The 20,307-nt window shown below is 37.0% G+C and overlaps 1 protein-coding gene across 1 annotated transcript in view; it reads right to left on the bottom strand.

The window, feature by feature from the left end:
* Nucleotides 1-20,307, bottom strand: part of il1rapl2 (interleukin 1 receptor accessory protein-like 2) — a 336,038-nt gene that overhangs the window by 281,070 nt on the left and 34,661 nt on the right. The window contains exon 2 of the mRNA XM_073820745.1: nucleotides 18,029-18,127. Within this exon, the coding sequence (XP_073676846.1) occupies nucleotides 18,029-18,110 (82 nt within the window). The 5' untranslated portion in view covers nucleotides 18,111-18,127. The remainder of the gene's footprint in view (nucleotides 1-18,028; nucleotides 18,128-20,307) is intronic.

The raw sequence follows: 20,307 nt of genomic DNA, 5'->3' as shown, positions 1-20,307 counted from the left end.
ACTATTTTGAAATGCGTTTCTCTGGTTTTGTTGTTATTCTGTCTCTCACTGTTTAAATAAACTTACCATTAAAATTATAGACTTACAATTTCTTTGTCAGTGGGCAAACGTACAAAATCAGCAGGGGATCAGATATTGTTTTACCCTCACTGTATATAAATAGGTTGTGGAACAGGTATGACATCCCAGAAAAAATCACAACATACAGAAAAGCATATTCAGCATTTCACTTTTAAACTATAAATGGGTTCACAAAACATAACATGTGAGTATGTTCACAGCACCCGCACTTTTAATGGAGTGATAGAAATATACACAAGACTTACACAATCAGATATGACACTCTTGTCAATGAAGTACACACGTGAAATTAAATCATTATTCAGAAATGTAAACATTATTTGAATTTAATATGTAAATAATGGATGTGCTGCTATAATGTAATGCTGTGATGACAGTAAGGATCGTTTCCTCTGGAATGATGATCTGGAGTGATTCTGATTCTCGTCACGTGGTCAAACCGTCTGCTGGACAGTCCAAGAGCTCTGATGATCTCCTAATATTAGTACACATCACGTCTATATATTTCTGTGTTAGCACAGTCTTTACAGGGAATCAGCGGATAGTTACAGTATCTGGTTACCATGACAACTCCACACACTTGCTGTTGCTCTGTTGTCATGAGAGTACTTCAGTATTACATACGGGGTTAAAATCATTGTAGGTTTCATCATGAATATCTGAAGCAGATTAATATCTGCTTTATATCAGCTTCAGAAACACATCACTGTTTCACCACTTTTTATGAGAAAAAGATGGCAGAGTTTTTTGTTAATTAAAAGTTGGCATGAGATGGAAGTTGTGGGTGATGTACTAGGGAAACTGGGTGAGGAGGAAGGAGGTTGAGACTTGATTTTATGCAACAGTTGTTCATTAGATTATAAAAGTCACTGCATACAAATGGAGGCAGATGCAAAAACAGGCTCATGGAAATATACAATTCTGCAACACTGTAATTATGTACGTTACTGCACTTTTCGCAGCAGTTTTAAAGTGAAATGTCCAGACAGTGGCACTAAAACACATGTTCAACACGTGACCAATGCATGTTTTTATTACGTTGGCATGTATTGCTGCATTTTTATTGCGCTGCTTGAGAATTCAGAATTCAATATCCAGGGAGTGTCGCTAAAGGTTAAAGTTCTTTCATGTTAGAAATATCCCCTACTCTAAACCTACCCGATAGTGTTAAAGGGGTCATCGGATGCAAAACTAACTTTTACATGTTGTTTGAACATTAATGTGTGTTGGCACTTTGTGAACACAACCACCCTACAATGATAAACATCCACCCAGTGGTATTTGTTTAATCTTTGAAAGTAATATCCCCTTTTTAAAATCAGGTCATTCTCAGCTTCTTGTGGGTGTGACGACACACAGACAGAGGCCCCTCCCACGATAGTTGATTGACATGAGCGTCTTACCTTAGCCCCGCCCTCACCGAGCTCAAACAGTCTGACTCTGATATTGTGTGACTCAGGTGCAGAGGAAGACAAGAATGTCTCAGATTGAGCGACTCAGGTATTCTTTTGTTGTTGGATGTGATATCGTATACTATTTGAACTGAACTGGATGATGATATCACTGAATTCATTGATGAACTGCCTTTAACTGAAAATTGATTATTTACAATAATGCGTTACTTACACACTATGGTGCTGTTTAATTACTGTGCAGTTGCTTTGACACAATCTGTATTGTTAAAAGCGCTATATAAATAAAGGTGACTTGACTTGACTTGAATAATGAACATAGCAGTCGTCATTTACTGAAGATGCAGAGGAAAATGATTCTTTCATTTTTTAAAAGGAAAACGCAGATCCCAATCTACATATGCATCTATGTTCATGTGAATCGTTCCTGATACAGCTTCACCCACAGCAGAAGTGAGTATAAAGGTTTTTTTTTATGTATCTTTGTGAATGGCCTTTCTTAATAATGTGCTTGTTGGCAAGTTTCGCCGCTAAATGCGGCTAAAGTAAACATTACGTCTCATAATCCGCGAGAGGGGCGGGGCGAGCAGAGCTCGTTTGTATTTAAAGGGGCCATGTCTTAAAATGAGTTGAGTTTTTGCAGAGCTGATTTTGACAAGGTAAAAGGCTGTTTTTTTACACTACTGTTGACAATTTGAGAATTACTATGAGAAGTATATTATAGACTTTTCATTAAGACCCTAAAGAATCATATGAACTTGTGGAAATTGGGCATCTGATGACCCCTTTAATAAATGCAAAGGTGATATAACAATGCATTTGTTGAGACAGCCGTGCTATTTTAACTTCCTAATGCTGATTTGAGGTGTTTTGTCAAACTGTAATTTCACGGGTTCATGCCAGAGCTCTTCATCTCTCAAGTACAACACCGGCCAATTACCGAATATGGTTTTTGGTGTTTTTCCCCCCATGTATTTTACCAATTTTTTTCACCATTGCATAAATTAAATAGCCAATATGTACTTTTTACAGTTTTGTTTTGCTTTGCAAAAAAAAAAAAAAAAATCAATTACAAAACAACAATTTTAAAATATTTACTTAACAATAAACATTTTTAACATTCTAGTAGACATTATAGTCTACCAACAAAGCACAATTTAACTTCAAATGAATAAGTTAGTAAAATAATATTCTTTGGCCATTTTGAAGAGCCCCTTCTTGAATCAGGCATGAGTTTTTAATGTACAAATAAATGCAGCCTTGCTGAGCAAAGGAGAATGTTAGAATAAATGTATTAATAGAGATGTTGGAATGATTGCTATCATTATTTTTGTCTTATTTATTTTATTTTAAAGAACAACAGTAAAATGACAATACTAACATTTCTGAATGTTGACTTTTATTTAGTGGTAAACCCGCAAGAAGAGCTCAGTCCTAGTTTTTGCTGACAGCAGCAGATTTGTGAATGATTGTCATCTTTGGTCTTTGAACCCTGGCTAAGGAGCTGCTGTCAGAATAAATACAATTGGTGTCTGGTGTATAACGTTCTGGAGTTGATTGACTAATGGATGATTTCAGTCATCATACAGTAACCTTTCTCTTCTCATGAAGACATGCGATGCGCTTCTAAACAGTCTCTCGCTGTCGCTGCTTGGAATGATTCTTGTGTCTTTCTCAGACAGTTTTAAATGCTTCCACACTGACCACATGTTTGCTGAATAATTGTGGTTGCCAAACATTCGGTGCATCCCTAGTTATGACCTGAAGTAATTGTGTGGAAATTTGCTTTATTAACCAAACCTCTGTACCTGTAAATCATACTTTCTGTGAAAAGGAATAAAAGTTGAGTTTTACTGCCTCTAGTGTTCATTTCAACTGGAAACTGCAGTGATTCAAACATATAGGTACTTTTTTTTCAGTTTTGCAGAAATGTATATAAACGCATGTTTTTCCAATGAGCCTATGTTGGGCAGACGTGAATGTGTTTCACTGAAACAGACGTCAAATGAGTCCCATCACAGGAAGAGCAAGCTATTCTGAGCAAACATGACTAGTAAAAGCAAAATAAGCATTTTAGCTAACAAATGGAATTATTCAATGACATTTACCTAGGTAAGATTCCATGTGTTAATATTAGCTATTACAGTAACAAATGTATTTCTTATTGGTAATGCTAATGGTTTCTTCATATAACAAAATCATGGGACGAGTGCAAACAATGCTCAAATCACGTAGTGGAAAAATAAAACATCATCTTCAAGAACATGCCAGGACTGAGGTTTCTGGACTGCAGGATGTTGATGCAGGAATATGTGCTAAATAAATCACAGCACATTATTGCGTTTAACATAGTATGTAGTAGAGTACTGTCATACGGCGAGAGATGCTTCAGCAGATCACCTACATAACAGCTTTCTTATTTCCAGCCACTCAGGACAGAGAGTTACACAAGGAAAAGAACAAATTGATTGCCTCTCTCAGTCCTCACTCTTTTTTTATGTTCTTTTAAGAGTTATGGAACAGTCACATTACATATAAAGTTTAATGTTTCCGTTTTGCTGTAGCAAACTGAAAGAACAAACAGAACACTGTGGCATGTATTTACATTGTTGAATAAATAAATAACACTAACTTTGGTCAGACACACTCTAGTTTAAAGGTTGATTGAACTATCTAATGTAAAAGATGAGAATGCAAAACAGAGGAAGTAAAGTCAACATGTAGGTTAGTATCAATTGCCAACTTATTGTAAATAGAGAAAACTTCTAATGTCAGGTTGGTGGTAAAAATGTTTTAAATGAAGCTTTATTGATTTATTTATTTCTGGTCTTGTGCGATTATCAGCGTGATTTGGAGTTCATTTAACCATTATATACACTCTTAAAAGAGCCTGCTTTTTTCAACCCAAACTTGGGTAAAATATGGACAAACCTTGGGTATACATTTAAACAACCCAGCACTTTTAAGAGTGTATATAAGTTGAGTTAATTTTGAGAATGTAGGTCGGCACCAATAGCCTTGTGGGCAGTGTGTCGACATACAGTGCCGTTGCGCTCCGGGTGTCCCGTGTTCGAATCCCGGCTCGAGGACCTTTCCTGATCCTGCCCCCATCTCTCTCCCACTATATACATCATAATAAAGGCAAAAAAACGCCTAAAATAAATAAATGTTGAGAATGTAGTGTGTGCATTTCTGAGGACAGAATTTCACAAGAATTCTGCAATTCTGTTTCATTTAGCAGCATTATGAGACGCAAATCATTTGAGTGCTTGTGTTTTAAATTCATTTGTTTCTATAAACTACAAAATGTAGCATATAAGTCCATGCAGGACTTATTCTTCATATTAAGGAATAGTGACAGTAAATGTCACTAAAAATCTAAAATCTACTATTTAAATCTAAATTTAAGACACAGACACAGAAGTAATTATTACTTTATTATTTAAATAAAATAATAATCATTACTTATTGTTTATTTATGGTTCACTATAGAAATGATACATATCAGGAATGGAATCATACTGTAATTCTTGTATATTATGAGCACTCTTTGAAACCATGCTCTGCAAAACAAAACTGAGAGTAACAGAGAGAGTTCACCTACGAATTACTATTCTGTCATCATTTACTCACCCTCGTGTCTTTCTGAAACCACATGAAGATATGTTAAAATGGCTAATTCAAGCCTAAACCAGCAAATAACACAAAACAGCATGATTTAATCACACTATTATTGTGCTTTGTGATAACTGCATTTTGCCCTTGCAGAAGTTGCGATGGGCTGGATATTCAGCCCTGTATTTCTGCAGCCTGTCTCCTCATAATTGTGGGGTTGTGCGATCACAGCATCTCTCGCTGCTGACCTGTATTCAGATTTCTGAAGGAAATGTACAATGTGATTCATAGGTTAATAGAAATTTGCCGCACAACTGCCTCCAAATTAGTCCTTAAAAAAACTCTTCTCCATCTTACAGTGTGACCCTAAAGCCAAACGCTTGGATTATATAATATACAGCTTTATGGATTCAGCTTTGGCAAAATTACAGAGCAGAGGACTCAGCGAGATCAGTGAGCAGTTTAATTACAAACTAGCAGACAGTTCAGCGCTGTCGTCTTCAGTCTCGTGTCCTGTGTGCTTAATCCCAGATACACAGCAAGAAAAAAATACGTCAAATGAGGGTAAACACAACGCCTGGAAGAGTCCGATAAAGCCAACTGCAATTCACATCTACTCAACATTTGCCACATGGGAAAATGTATATATACATACGTCAGCACAAAGCCCTCTATAATATATATCCCATTCACTGAAAAACACTTAAAATGAGCTATCTCCAAATAACAGTTTCATCAGTTAGTGTCTGGTATGAACCACAATGCCACATATGAAGCACAACATACAAATCAAACCAAAATGTATTCAGACACCTTCAGCATTTCTCACAGTTTATTCACTGTAGTTTAGAAAATGGTAATAAAATAAGAAAAGAACTTAAGAGTTAAACTGTGTCAGAACAATTTCATCTTGATAATGTTAGATAACCGATAGAAAGGTATGCAACAAAACATGTTCAGGTCAAAGTGTCAAATTAAATTTGTGTTTCTAAATTTGTATCAATTTTACTGGTAGTCCACTGTATGAATAATTTTTGGGTATAATTTTTTGCAGTTTACTTTATTTTGCTATTCTCACTTACATAAATGAACTATAGAGTTCTGCACCCACTAGTAAAAAAATACTACAAATTATATCTAGTGTCTGAATAATGTTCGGTTTGACTGTATAAAGAGTTAAAACAGCATACTGCTAAATATGTAAAGTGTTCTGTAATTAGCCGGTCTACTCTAGATTTAATGTCAAACTTGTTGCAAATGTTACAGGGATTATGTAGATTCTCACAGATTTGATGTGACACTCCTGCATCTTAAGCAGATTTCAGGTCTCATTCAGTAATCAGGCATTCACAAGAAATGTTGTGGAAATCTGTGTACAAACGTTTTCACGAACACATTGTCATTCACCAAAAACAATAAATTGATGAAAAATGTAGGCACAACTAAATCCACATGGACACAAAAAGTACATACTCTGGTTGCCTTACAAACACGTTCGCGAGAGCACGTCTTTAGAGACAGTTCGGCTATACGTTTGAGTGAGGAGCCACTGTACAGAAAAGATTGTGCAGAAAGTCCTTACATGGAGATGGTGTGGGCATGTTTTATCATAATGACTTACTCATTTAGAATACTTCAAATGTATTAACATTAGAATAAGGTTAAGAACACATTTCATTATTTGTTAATGAGACCTATTGTTTTTCTTTTGGATTCAAAAATTAAAGAGAAACTGATGGGTTAAGATGATCCCATCAAAATCTGTTGTCACTGTTAGTTAATCATTTAATCTGAATCCACTGCAATTATGACAGCCATTAATTAAAAGTGCAGGTCTTTATTACTTTGACTGGGATTCTGTTATTTCTCATCATTGCTCAACGAAATAGTCAAAATTAGTTCTAACTCTATATTAATAAAAAGAAGGAGAAGAAAGAAAGAAAATCATTTTCCTCTTGCCCTAGATAGGGGTGGTCATCAGACTCCTCCTCATGAATGATGTGCTATATCAATTAAATCAGTACATATTTCGATTGATTTTCCTTATTAACATACTGGATGATGCAGAATTATCCAGTACATGTTAAACTGATATTTACTGATGTTATGGTTAAGCTGTGACTGAACATGTTGGACAGAGGCCTGTTGTGAGCAGATGCTGTAGTTTATCAATTCATACATATTTTACAAGGTGGCTAATTCGTACAAATTCATATGACCTCACTCGTACAAATTCAAACGTTTTTGGCTAAATCATACTTATTCTAAATCATACTCATAATTCGTGTGATTTTGTACGAATGCCCTACACCTAACCCTGCCCTTAAACATACCCGTCACTGGGGTTTAGGCAAATCGTAAATAATCGTAAGAGTGAGGTTGTACGAATTCATATGAATTAGCCACCTAGTAAAATACATACGAAATGGTCGTGAGATAGTGTTGTAAAGATCACAGTAAGAACCTTGCTCTCACTTTAAGTACTTAGTTTGGCCTTCCAAATGAGGACACAAATAGAAATCAGTGGTTAAAGGGGTCCTATTATGCTCTTTTACAAAGTCTTTATTTTGTTTTGGCAGTGCACTAGAACATGCTCTCATGCTTGGTGGTTTGAAAAACACATTATTTTTCACATAATTGACATTATTATAATAGCTTTCTCCCCAGGCTGGCACAAATGGCTCAATTAGTTTTGGGTTTGATGAAAACTAAATGTGTTGTGATTGGTTAGCAGTCCCAATGTGTTGCGATTGGCAAACAGCTTAGACAGCGTTTCAGTCCTGCCACGCCCCTTCCCAAAGCAGCAAGTTCCGTGTACAACTGCCCAAACTACAGTCGTGGCCAAAAGTTTTGAGAATTACATAAATATTGGAAATTGGAAAAGTTGTTGCTAAAGTTTTTATAATAGCAATTTGCATATCCTCCAGAATGTTATGAAGAGTGATCAGATGAATTGCATAGTCCTTCTTTGCCATGAAAATTAACTTAATCCCGAAAATAAACTTTCCACTGCATTTCATTGCTGTCATTAAAGGACCTGCTGAGATCATTTCAGTAATCGTCTTGTTAACTCAGGTGAGAATGTTGACCAGCACAAGGCTGGAGATCATTATGTCAGGCTGATTGGGTTAGAATGGCAGACTTGACATGCTAAAAGGAGGGTGATGCTTGAAATCATTGTTCTTTCATTGTTAACCATGGTGACCTGCAAAGAAACGCATGCAGCCATCATTGCGTTGCATAAAAATGGCTTCACAGGCAAGGATATTGTGGCTACTAAGATTGCACCTAAATCAACAATTCATAGGATCATCAAGAACTTCAAGGAAAGAGGTTCAATTCTTGTTAAGAAGGTTTCAGGGCGTCCAAGAAAGTCCAGTAAGTGCCAGGATGGTCTCCTAAAGAGGATTCAGCTGCGGGATCGGAGTGCCACCAGTGCAGAGCTTGCTCAGGAATGGCAGCAGGCAGGTGTGAGCGCATCTGAACACACAGTGAGGACAAGACTTTTGGAAAATGGCCTGGTGTCAAGAAGGGCAGCAAAGAAGCCACTTCTCTCCAAAAAAAAAAAACATCAGGGACAGATTGATCTTCTGCAAAAAGTCTGGCGAATGGACTGCTGAGGACTAGGGCAAAGTCCTCTCCGATGAAGCCTCTTTCTGATTGTTTGGGGCATCTGGAAAAAGGCTTGTCCGGAGAAGAAAAGGTGAGCGCTACCATCAGTCCTGTGTCATGCCAACAGTAAAGCATCCTGAGACCATTCATGTGTGGGGTTGCTTCTCATCCAAGGGAGTGGGCTCACTCACAATTTTGCCCAAAAACACAGCCATGAATAAAGAATGGTACCAAAACACCCTCCAACAGCAACTTCTTCCAACAATCCAACAACAGTTTGGTGAAGAACAATGCATTTTCCAGCACGATGGAGCACCGTGCCATAATGCAAAAGTGATAACTAAGTGGCTCGGGGACCAAAACGTTGAAATTTTGGGTCCATGGCCTGGAAACTCCCCAGATCTTAATCCCATTGAGAACTTGTGGTCAATCCTCAAGAGGCGGGTGGACAAACAAAAACCCACTAATTCTGACAAACTCCAAGAAGTGATTATGAAAGAATGGGTTGCTATCAGTCAGGATTTGGCCCAGAAGTTGATTGAGAGCATGCCCAGTCCAATTGCAGAGGTCCTGAAAAAGAAGGGCCAACACTGCAAATACTGACTCTTTGCATAAATGTCATGTAATTGTCGATAAAAGCCTTTGAAACGTATGAAGTGCTTGTAATTATATTTCAGTACATCACAGAAACAACTGAAACAAAGATCTAAAAGCAGTTTAGCTGCAAACTTTGTGAAAACTAATATTTGTGTCATTCTCAAAACTTTTGGCCACGACTGTAGATTAAAGTGATTCTTACGTTTTAAATATGGATATTTTTCTTACAAAAACAAATTGTATCTCTAAAGGAGGCGTTTATTGACCCTTTTACTGAAGCTATTTACACTGAATGATGAATAAATCTCTTACCACACACTGTACACGTCTACGGCGCGTCTCCGCGGACACCAGTGATCGTCACTTTAGTCAATGCTTGTGAACCCTCTATACCGCACACGTCAACCAGAGCAGTTCACGGACACTTTATCTAAAGCTTGCATTTATACCTGTCGCCCTGCGGCTCGCAGAAGCATTCCAGAAGCAACTGTCCATGCAACATCAAAAAGGCTAATACCCCGGAAATATTGGAGTGTGTGATGCGCATTTCATGGAGGACTGTTTCCTGAACCTGGGAGAGCAGCTTACAATGCCAGCTGTACACAAAGGGTTAAGGCTATAAAGTGGAGCAATTCCAATGACAGTCTGCGCTTCTGACTCGCAGCCTGTAAGTACGTTTTCATATTTAAAGAATTCAGTACTGACTATTCAAATGCGAGTTTTGAGCAGTATAGAGTAGTGCTTGTTGTTTCTCGCTCTACGATCACAAATGCAGACATGGTGTTATGTTTGCGCAGCGCAACGCAATGCAACGCAACGTGTAAAAAGACAGTATGAGTCATTATAATCAGTAGTTATGTCCCCACTGGATGCAACAAACGCCTCGTTTATAATGGGTTTAATTGTTTCTGTCTTGTCGCGCCGAGAAACGGCATCACAACATGATACGTGGCTTAAAATATCCGTCACACGTTTGAGGTATTCGGCCAATCACAATGCACCGGATAGCTGGCCAGTCAGAGAACACCTCGGTTTCCATCAACAATGAGTTTTGTAAAAATCGAAGCGTTTCAGAAAGGCGGGGCAGAGAGGAGCAACAATAATGTACAGTATGTGGAAAATGATGTTTTTTGCATAAACACATTGCACTACAACAAATACACAAAATAATGCTCTTTTCAGCAACATCATATGATCCCTTTAAAAGTTGATTATTTGAACACACAATCATGTGTGACATACTATCAGATCAGATTATTATTATTTTTATCTTTATTTATGTATTTATTTTGTGAGCTTGTTAAAGCGTGCCTGTGATCAGGTTATTCATTAGCAGAGTTCAGCTGTAGGTTCACATTCAGACCACACGCATCAATTGCTCTTCATAATTAATCACCGCTAGAAAAACTCCTTCTGCTGGTCCGCACAATAATAAAAAGCAATCCTATCGCTTTGTGCTCCATTTTTCAAACTCTGGGTTGAAAATGTCAGCGAGAGAGATGGGAATGAGTTAATGGATCGCTTTGATGTCTCAGAGACTGACTTATGATTGATTCTAGATGCTGTTGCCATGGGGACTGCGTTCGCACTAAAAAAAGCCCTTTCCTTTATTATTGATATTATTTTAATCAAAATCAAAACACACAGTCTTCCTCGCAATATTGTAGAAAGTCAACATCCAATAACCTTTAAAATGGATGAGCTGAAGATCAACAATATCTTCAAGAAAATTTCATAAGATAAATTTAATATTTTTTAGTCTCAAAAGTTATTAAACATGAATAGTAATGCATATATATAGAAGTTTGGCAAACAATTCTACATTGTGGTGTGTATATTGTAGTATGATTTTTGGTTTAAATAGACATGATCATTGTATTTGTGGTAAGTGTTAAAGGAATAGCCTGTGCGTTAAAGAGCAATGCCATGCGTCCATATGTGATGAGCTAGGAGTGAGAATGTGTTGGATAGACTATGGAATCATACTATTACAAAGAGTGAAAAGATTCACTGATGTTCAGGAACGAAACACACTGCATTAAGTGTAAACTTTTGAACTTTGTATTAAATATTCCCAAAACAAATTATATCTCATGCTTAACCACAGCAGCATATCTCTGAGTTGTGTTTAAAATGATGTGTAGTTAGGTGCATTTACATTGTGCCAGTGCCTCAGACACAATCAACTCTATCTCTGTCTGTAAAGGAGTGAACCTAATGGCCCATACAATTAGATTTTCTGTAGGATTATTCACAGGTATTCAGTGGGAGCTCAAAACAGTACTCCATCTATTGCTTGTAGCCCATTTGTCTGCATGTATAAGGTTGATCACTCAGAAAGAACTCTGGGTAAAGATTCTTTAAGTCAGGGTTGCCCAAATTCAGTCCTGGAGGGCTGGTGTCCTGCAGTTTAGCTCCAGCTTGCCTCAACACACCTGCCTGGAAGTTTCTAGTAAAAGCTTGATGATCTGGTGCAGGTGTGTTTAATTGGGGTTAGAGCTGAACTCTACAGGAAACTGTCCCTGGACAGCCCTGCTTCAGGTTGACAAGCTAACATTGGTGCTGAAGATCTGTGCTAAACTGAAATAAAGCATTCTGCCCACAAGAGCTTTGGTCAAGCTTGTTTATTTTCAGGAAAATCTAACAAACTGTTCTGGAAAGACCTTCCACTGGATAATATCAAAACATGAATGCAGGGAATTGCTCTCGTTCAGACATTAGAGCATCAGTGAAAGCAGGCAGTGATGTGTGGTGATGACAATGGATCGCAGCTGGTGTTCCAGTTTATCCTAACAACCAACAGACTCCAAACAGCACAAACGGGAGCACATGCTCTTTCAATCTTTTCATGGTTCGGTTCATCTCCCCAAGCCGTCTATATGTGGATGGTAACCGATGTGCATAGTTCTGCACACAGTAGCAGTAATGAAGCCTTTCCAGAGAAACTCTTCATTCTGAGTCTCTGGACTGAGTGGTAGAAGACATAAAGAGACAACCAGTCTGTCCAGAATGGCATTAACAGATACAATGACGTATGAAGTCTCAGGCCTGTGAAGGAACAGAAGATAACAGATCCCACGCTTTGAGTCTCAGCTTGTGAGGGAGCTACAGATGCAACCACGTTCTGAGTCTCCAGTCTGTGAGGAAAGAGACATTAACAGACTTCGCCCAGCGAGACAACAGATGCAGCATATCCTGAGTCTCCATCCCAGAGAGACAAAAGCGGATTGAGTTCTGAGTCTCTGGCCCAGAGAGTTTGTTTCAGATTGTTAATTTCCTTCTGAACCTTCTTCAGGGTTTCATCTGTGTGTTTCAGATTTCTAGGTCCCTCTTGGAGCTCCAGGCGATCAGCATCCCACAGCACTTCATGTTTAAGGCTGTTGAAACGGACAACTTCACTGCCACATGTCACTTATCCCAAACTCCTTCCAGAGACAGATGAGTACAGATGAGACGAGAGCCACCCCAACTGATCGTGTAATACATCACAGTCTGCTTTTTGAGAAAAGCTGGACATGAGCTTCATTCACACTGGGCTTTGGTTTAGTAAAATGGTGGTCAAACTGTCAGAGACAGCAGCTTGAACTATAACACCAGAATATCGATCCTGGCATCAGGACCCACTAACATTACCAGAATTAATCCCAGAACACTTTGTTGGTATACTTTGTGGATGATGCTGTGTGTAAATAAAAGAAGCTTCTAAAATGTGCTCAGAAGAATCTAGAAATTGTTTGAACACCTCTAGAAGAGAATACTGATGTATATATAGATGTTGTATGTCTCTATTAGATGTAGCTGGTATGGGGTCAAAGTTAAAAAAGCTTTGGATTGTAATGGAGCCAACAAACATACCGCAAACACTGAAACAAGTCATGTGAAGGTCTATCACAGACTCTCATTTTACATTAGTGCTAGTTGTTCAGATAGAAGTTAACTCACATGTACATACTGTACACATACTCTGTTTATTCCTTTTACAGTTGTTTATTCTTGTCAAATTACTCGCTTTAAGCAAATTACTCTCTCTAAGCAGCTCAGATGCATTTCCTTACTCTTAGGACACTTGAGGGACACTTTGTTTTGCTCATTAATAATTAAATTACAATACATATATTACACTCCCAAGGCCCTCATAAGGTGTAGATAGAAGAAAATTAATTTTCTGATGGGTGACTTCAGGCAAAACATTGAGAAGCTTATTTTCCAGCTTTTCAGACATGTTGTTTCTCCTAGGGAAATTGTGCTTTTTACTCACTGTCAAGGGCAGTTTGGCTGAGTAAAGTGGTATTAAGGCTTTTAAAGGTTACATTTATACTGCAGGTGCATGACAGGCCTTAAACAAAAGACCGTACACCTTTAAACATTATATGAAATACTTGTTTATGATTGCACATCTTCTTGTATAATTCACTATTGACCATGTCAACATACATACCATACATCACAAATTAGAATAGCTCATCTTGCAATTTACAATTGTGGAATTCACCTTCAGTGTGCATTTTATGGTCAGCACAAACATTTCAATAGATGTTTAGAGGGTCAGATGTTCCCAGCTGAATTGAAAAAGGCAATAAACAAAGTACTAGATGAAAGGATACTTTGTAACTACATATATTATGTAACAAGTTCACAGAGGTGAATTACATTGCTGCAGATTAATAACATAAAAAAAAAAAACAATTTCAGACCAGGAGTCTCCCACACATCTTTCCATATGTCCAGTATGGAAAGAGGTGAAAGCTGCCCAGTGGCCGACCCACCAAATATAGACAATCACAGAGAATAATAGCCATAATAACGTGCTTTTATTAAAGCTCTTTCTCTAGATGTGTTGGCGCCTACACTGCATTGCTGTCATCATGACCACTCTGAGGATCAAAGAGCATTGTTTAATTTGATGAATGTCTATAAAACAATGCTAAATATATTAAAATCATATTTAACTACCTTAAAAAGTAAAATAATACATGAATAAAAAACTTAAGAGCTAACTTAGATCATGGGATGGCACCCAGTTCTTCATAGAGGCCTTTTTCTCTGGATCAACGCAATCTCATAAAAGTGTCAATACCACAAGATTCTGTTTCTATTTGGAGCACTATTTATACACAGGAATTGACTTTGGCGTGCATATGATATGCAATGGTTAGGATTAAGGGTGTGGGGTAGGTGCATATTATATGCACGCCAAAACTGTGTATCATATGCACGTCAAACGTCAATTTCTGTTAATAAATAGCACACCAAATAGAAACAAACAATTGTGCTTTTAATACGCATTTTCATGAGAGCAGGCTATATCAGGCATCTCTCTACTGTGTGCTGGAGAGAAGGCAAATGGTAGTGCTCCAAGTTAAGAATAGCAGACTTATGATCTAGTATTGCTTTAATGTTGAATTTAGAATTGATTTAATAATTGATATGTTTAGTATATGTAAAAGTCAAGACTACAAATTCTAAACACAGCATTTGCATGTTCACAGACATTATATGTGAAATTATTATCTAAATATACAATCTCAACACATGAATGACTAAATATCCATGAGAAAGAAAATTTCTCAAACTAGTTTAAAACACAAGTGCAAGTGTTCATCTGTTTCTAGGCTGACTGTCGCACCACATGATATTTCACAATCTGAACTTTACCTTGACATAAAAAGTTCAAATTATGTAAGATTTAAAAGAGACTGTACAGACCTTGGCCCAGTCACAAATATCTCTGATATGATATAATGTCCTGGTGTGATATAATGTTATGATATGATATAATGTCCTGTTTTTAATTTACTTAAGCCACCAAAACATTTCTGCCTTGACAATTTTCAGAGGGTTTAGCATGACATTGTGCATGGCAATGATAATGTGTTTGGTCTTGGCAGAATAGATCTGCTACACTGCTGCAGCTGCTTGCTCCTACCAATACATCCACAGACATGCTGCTGTGAGCATGTAAGAAATACTGCTGCTGCACATGAAATAACCCCCATATATAACACACATGAAATCACCCTGTAGCAGATCTAGACTGCAAACACTAGTCAAGTATCTGAATGTTGAGCATCAGCTGAATGGCTGCTGATGTGAAAAGAAACCAATCAGCTGTGCCATGTGATGATGTGATTATATTGCGCTCTGATGCTAACTTTCCTTACGGAAAAGAAGTTTATTCAAGTGTGATATTAGTATACTTCTTTAAAACTAAAAAAAGGAAAGTATACTTCCAGTAAACTTTTTATGTACTGCTTAAAATACTTCTCAGAAATATACTTAAAATGACATTTAAGTATCTTGATTTATACTTAGAAAAAGTCTAAATATACTTGAGCTCTACTTGTGCTCTGAGAATCTGTGTTTTCATTGTTATCCGCTAAGGGCGCTATTACTCATCTTCTGAACAGAATTTCCAAAACACAAGTGAAGAAGAAACCGAAACAACAGATGCTTCCACATGTAATCTAACACAATCATCAGACATAAAACAGCATCAAAACCATAGATATGGAAAACTGTGTAACGTTATGGAATAAAATGTCCACCCATGAAGAGGAAATAATGACGGTCAAGCTTTGAGGTGTTGATCAACTTCATCTATGTTTTGATGATCATAAATAGTCTGTTTTTCAGCTTTTTGTTTAAAATGTTATTTTTTATTTTTTTTATTTATGAAGCTACCCACATTCAAGTGTTTGTAAAAAAAGAATGCATGACGCTAGAATAAAATGTTTTTGTTTACAAGCAGATCCCCTGTTCTTTCTTTTGATGTTTTGTATGTTTAGTTATTCATATAACAGAATATATACAAATTAATACCTAAATAGGGGCATAGTAGTATACTTAAAGTATGATGTAAAATTCACTTGAAGAAAACTTACCACTAAACTAAGTAGTTTACTGAGACTATACTTCAAATTGCACTAAAAATGAATAAAAAGTATTTAATTAGTAAACTATCAGTATACCAATAAGTTCACTTTTAGTATACTTGCAGTACAAACCAAAAACATAGATGTAAACTAGTTGTATACTCAAAGTTTACTATTGTTATACTTAAAGTATACTTTTATATACTAGAAAGTGGGCCAGTTTATTCCTAAGAAGTATTGAAATAGTACACATAAAACTATACTGCTAGTACACTGATATTTGTATACTTACTACATAAAGTATACCTAAAATATACTTGAACTTTACTCAAGTATACTTAATAAAATAAACTTTTTGGTAAGGGTTGCCCTGTTTAGTACATCTGACCATTCATGTGTCGTGGATCCTAAGCTGTAGTTTGTGAGGTTTCGCAAAAACATCTTTGAGAGCAACTGATTTCCACCAAATCTATCAGTGTAATATTAGCATCTGACACAAACCCTTCAATCTGACAGATTCCAGATCAGATCAATATTAAATTATTTCTTGTTTCAATCAAAACTGCACCATGACAAAGCTGAAGGAAGCTTTGATTAAACCTTATCTGTGGCTAGAAAGACAGGAGAAAAGATTTCAAAATAAACCTTTCCAAGCACCAGATGAAAATAAACTACAACATAATAGATGAATCAAATTGATGTGAAAGATGCCAAGACATACAAGACAAACAAAATGTATCCAGCAACGTATCTTTAGAGAAACATAAGAATTTATGTGTTGACTCATATAGTATGTGGATTATTCCTTCCATTAAACCAGCTAAACACACAGGTGTCTTAGTGTTTTGTTAGAGGTGCTGTTGGTTGCAAACATACAAATATAAAATACAGCTAAATAATTTTTCAGGTGAATTAAAAATATTTAATCAATAAAAGTAATGCAAACAAGAAAAAAGACAATGTTGAACACTAGATGCCACATTTGAACTCATAATCTAATCCTAATCAGATCAAACTGGTGATGATTAAGTCCCTCACGCGTGATTTGCATGTTTTTTTAAGCATTCATTAGATTTCCTTTAGCAAATGCAATTCATGGTTACATAATACTACCTCAGAATCATAATCAGAGTTTCATCTCTGTGCTGTTACGCAAAGTTTCAAAGCACATGCGTTCATCCAGATATCATCCTAAAACATACAATCCAGTGCTGTTGGTACAATCAAGCACTACTACTTAACGTTTAACACAGCAGCATTACACACACACACACACACACACAGCTATAAACTGGTGTCTCACATGTTAATCATGCATATTAAAACACAGGAAACATTTCTGTTTATTTGGTGGCACAGTAAAGCGTACATGCCAAACTCTGAAATCTGTGGCTGGGTGAGAAACTGACAGTCGAGATTGCCTCTGTGTTTTTACCGCCCACATAAATGCCCGTTTGGTGCTGATAACATAATTGCTGAACGCACACGGCACCCACACACAAACACACACACAATGCAGCAGGAAAAAAAACAGTTATGGAGAGAGTGTGGAGAGCCCGGATTCTTCCCGGAAAACTGAAATTTTATCAAAAACCACTCTATTACTTTTCTGTAAACAGTTCAAACTGAATCCAAGTGTTGTTTTTTTTTTTTTTTTTATACCAGCGATGAAAACGCTGCATTTACTCCATGTTCCCATCATTCCATGAGTCTGAACCCAACAGCAGGAGAGGCTTGACCTCCAAAAAATACACAAACACTGACAGCTCACATTCAACTCTCCAGCACATGCTGCTGGTCTGAAAGGACGCCGTGAGTGCAGTACGATGACGGTCATACCTGAGTTCCTCTTGGAGATGTATTTGAGATTGATGGAGGCCGCTGAATTGATGAGGAGGAGCATAAATCCAGCGAGCTTCATCTTCCAGTCGTGTGCCGCTACAAGAAACCAGAAAACAGAAGAATAAGGCCTGACTTCTTTTTTAACTTTTCAGTGTGAGGGAAAACAAAAAAACTATAAATATTTAAATACCCTCTCTCCACTACAAGAACATGAACAAAGTGAACAAAACTTCTTCAGAAGTTAATACCGGGTATTTTGGACTGCCGAATGTCTTCAGTTTTGTGTTTAAAATGTCAAAGAACTCTCATTTGGATATTTAAGAAAGATCTGGAATTTTTTAAATATTCCAAATAATCAAGTCTATATTAAAGGGATAGTTCACCCAAAAATGAAAATGTGTTGTTTATCTGCTTACCCCCAGGGCATCCAAGATGTAGGTGACTTTGTTTCTTCAGCAGAACACAAACTAAGATTTTTAACTCAAACCGCTGCCATCTGTCAGTCATATTATGGCAGTTAATGGTTACCAAATCTTTAAGAGTAAAAAACATACACAGACAAAACCAAATTAAACCCTGCGGCTCGTGGCGATACACTGAGGTGTTAAGACACAAAACGATTGGTCTGTGCAAAAAACTGAACAGTATTTATATCGTTATTTACCTCTGATTCAACGGAACGTTCGATGTTATCTTTTAGTTTAATCAGTTGCCAGAATATAGGATAATAGGATAAGCAGAAGTAATTACCTTTTTGAGTAGCCGCTATGCACTGTGTAAACGATGAGTGACAGATTGTTTCCATGTGTGCATCTACTATAGCAGATCACGTTGACGCGTTGGCTGTTGTGAACGGGCTCAGGACAGTTGGACATTGCGGTGGATCAGAGGTAAATAATGATATAAATACTGTTCAGTTTTTTGCATAGACCGATCATTTTGTGTCTCAAGACCTCAATGTATCGTCACAAGACGCAGAGTTTAATTTGGTTTTGTCTGTGTATGTTTTTTTTTTTTTACTCTTAAAGATTTGGTAACCATTTGCTGCCATTATATGACTGACAGACTGCAACGGTTTGAGTTAAAAATCTTCATTTGTGTTCTACTGAAGAAACAAAGTCACCTACATCTTGGATGCCCTGGGGGTAAGCAGATAAACATCAAATGTTCATTTTTAGATGAACTATCCCTTTAAAAAATAATTGAGTATATAAATGAATGATTTTAAAAAATCAGCCAATTAAAATAGCAGATTTTTTTCTGATTTGAACCAATACAGTTAGACCTACTGTATATCTGCACAAGGTATTCCAAATCTTAATGTTAAATGTTGTATTTTTACATAAAACTGTATATTAATGTTGTGTCTGTCGATGTGACGTTGTTAGGCTCACTGGGTAAATGCGCCTCTGCCTGTTTTTGTAAACTCCAGAAATGCACCTGTCAGGACTGGATGTGATGTCACTGGCAATCCGCTGCTCATTGGCTTTTCACCTGTTTCTGTCGTTATCACCTGTATCTGCGCTCGCTCTGCAAAAACTCTGAGTGTTTGTGTGCTCTCGCCAGTCGATCGCTCCAGTAATTGTTTTTATTTGTGATGATCTAATGCTGGTTTTCTGCCCAGATCAGTGAAGGGTTCCAGTATTCAGATCTGGTCTGTCCGCTCTAAACTTGTACGTCTCTCTGATCGGCTGTGATCACTCTTCTGATTATGTTGGCCTGTTGGACTGATTACCGCTCATGAACTATGTCTGTCCCTGACTTTGCTCTCATCTCATCCTTTGGTACTTTCGCTGTTTTGGACTGATTTGCTGGTTTCGACCTCTGCCTTCCTGATGAGCCCACCCTACATATAAGCTTGACTTTCAATAAAGTCTTCTGTGTTCACCTCTGTTATTTACAGATCCCAACACATACCTACTGTATACATATGGTACACATTTACTGCATCTTACAGCTGAAATCAACATGATAGTGGCAGTAAAACACCAACAACTTTTACACAAACACAAGCATGCCATTTCCTCATGCTTAAGAGTGTCAAACAAATTATTGGATAATGATCTTACAAATAAAATGTTAAAAGGAAAATACACATTCCTAGAAACATAATACCATTTACATTCATTTGATATAAATTTCTATATAATTTGTAAATGGATAGTTCACCCAAAAATGAAAATTTGATGTTTATCTGCTTACTCCCAGGGCATCCAAGATGTAGGTGAATTTGTTTCTTCAGTAGAACACAATCAAATATTTTTAACTCAAACCGC

This window comes from Garra rufa, chromosome 16, assembly GCF_049309525.1.
Source record: "Garra rufa chromosome 16, GarRuf1.0, whole genome shotgun sequence".
Classification (NCBI taxonomy): Eukaryota; Metazoa; Chordata; class Actinopteri; order Cypriniformes; family Cyprinidae; genus Garra; species Garra rufa.
Note: the sequence above shows the minus strand (reverse complement) of the source record. Positions and strands in the feature narration are given on the sequence as shown.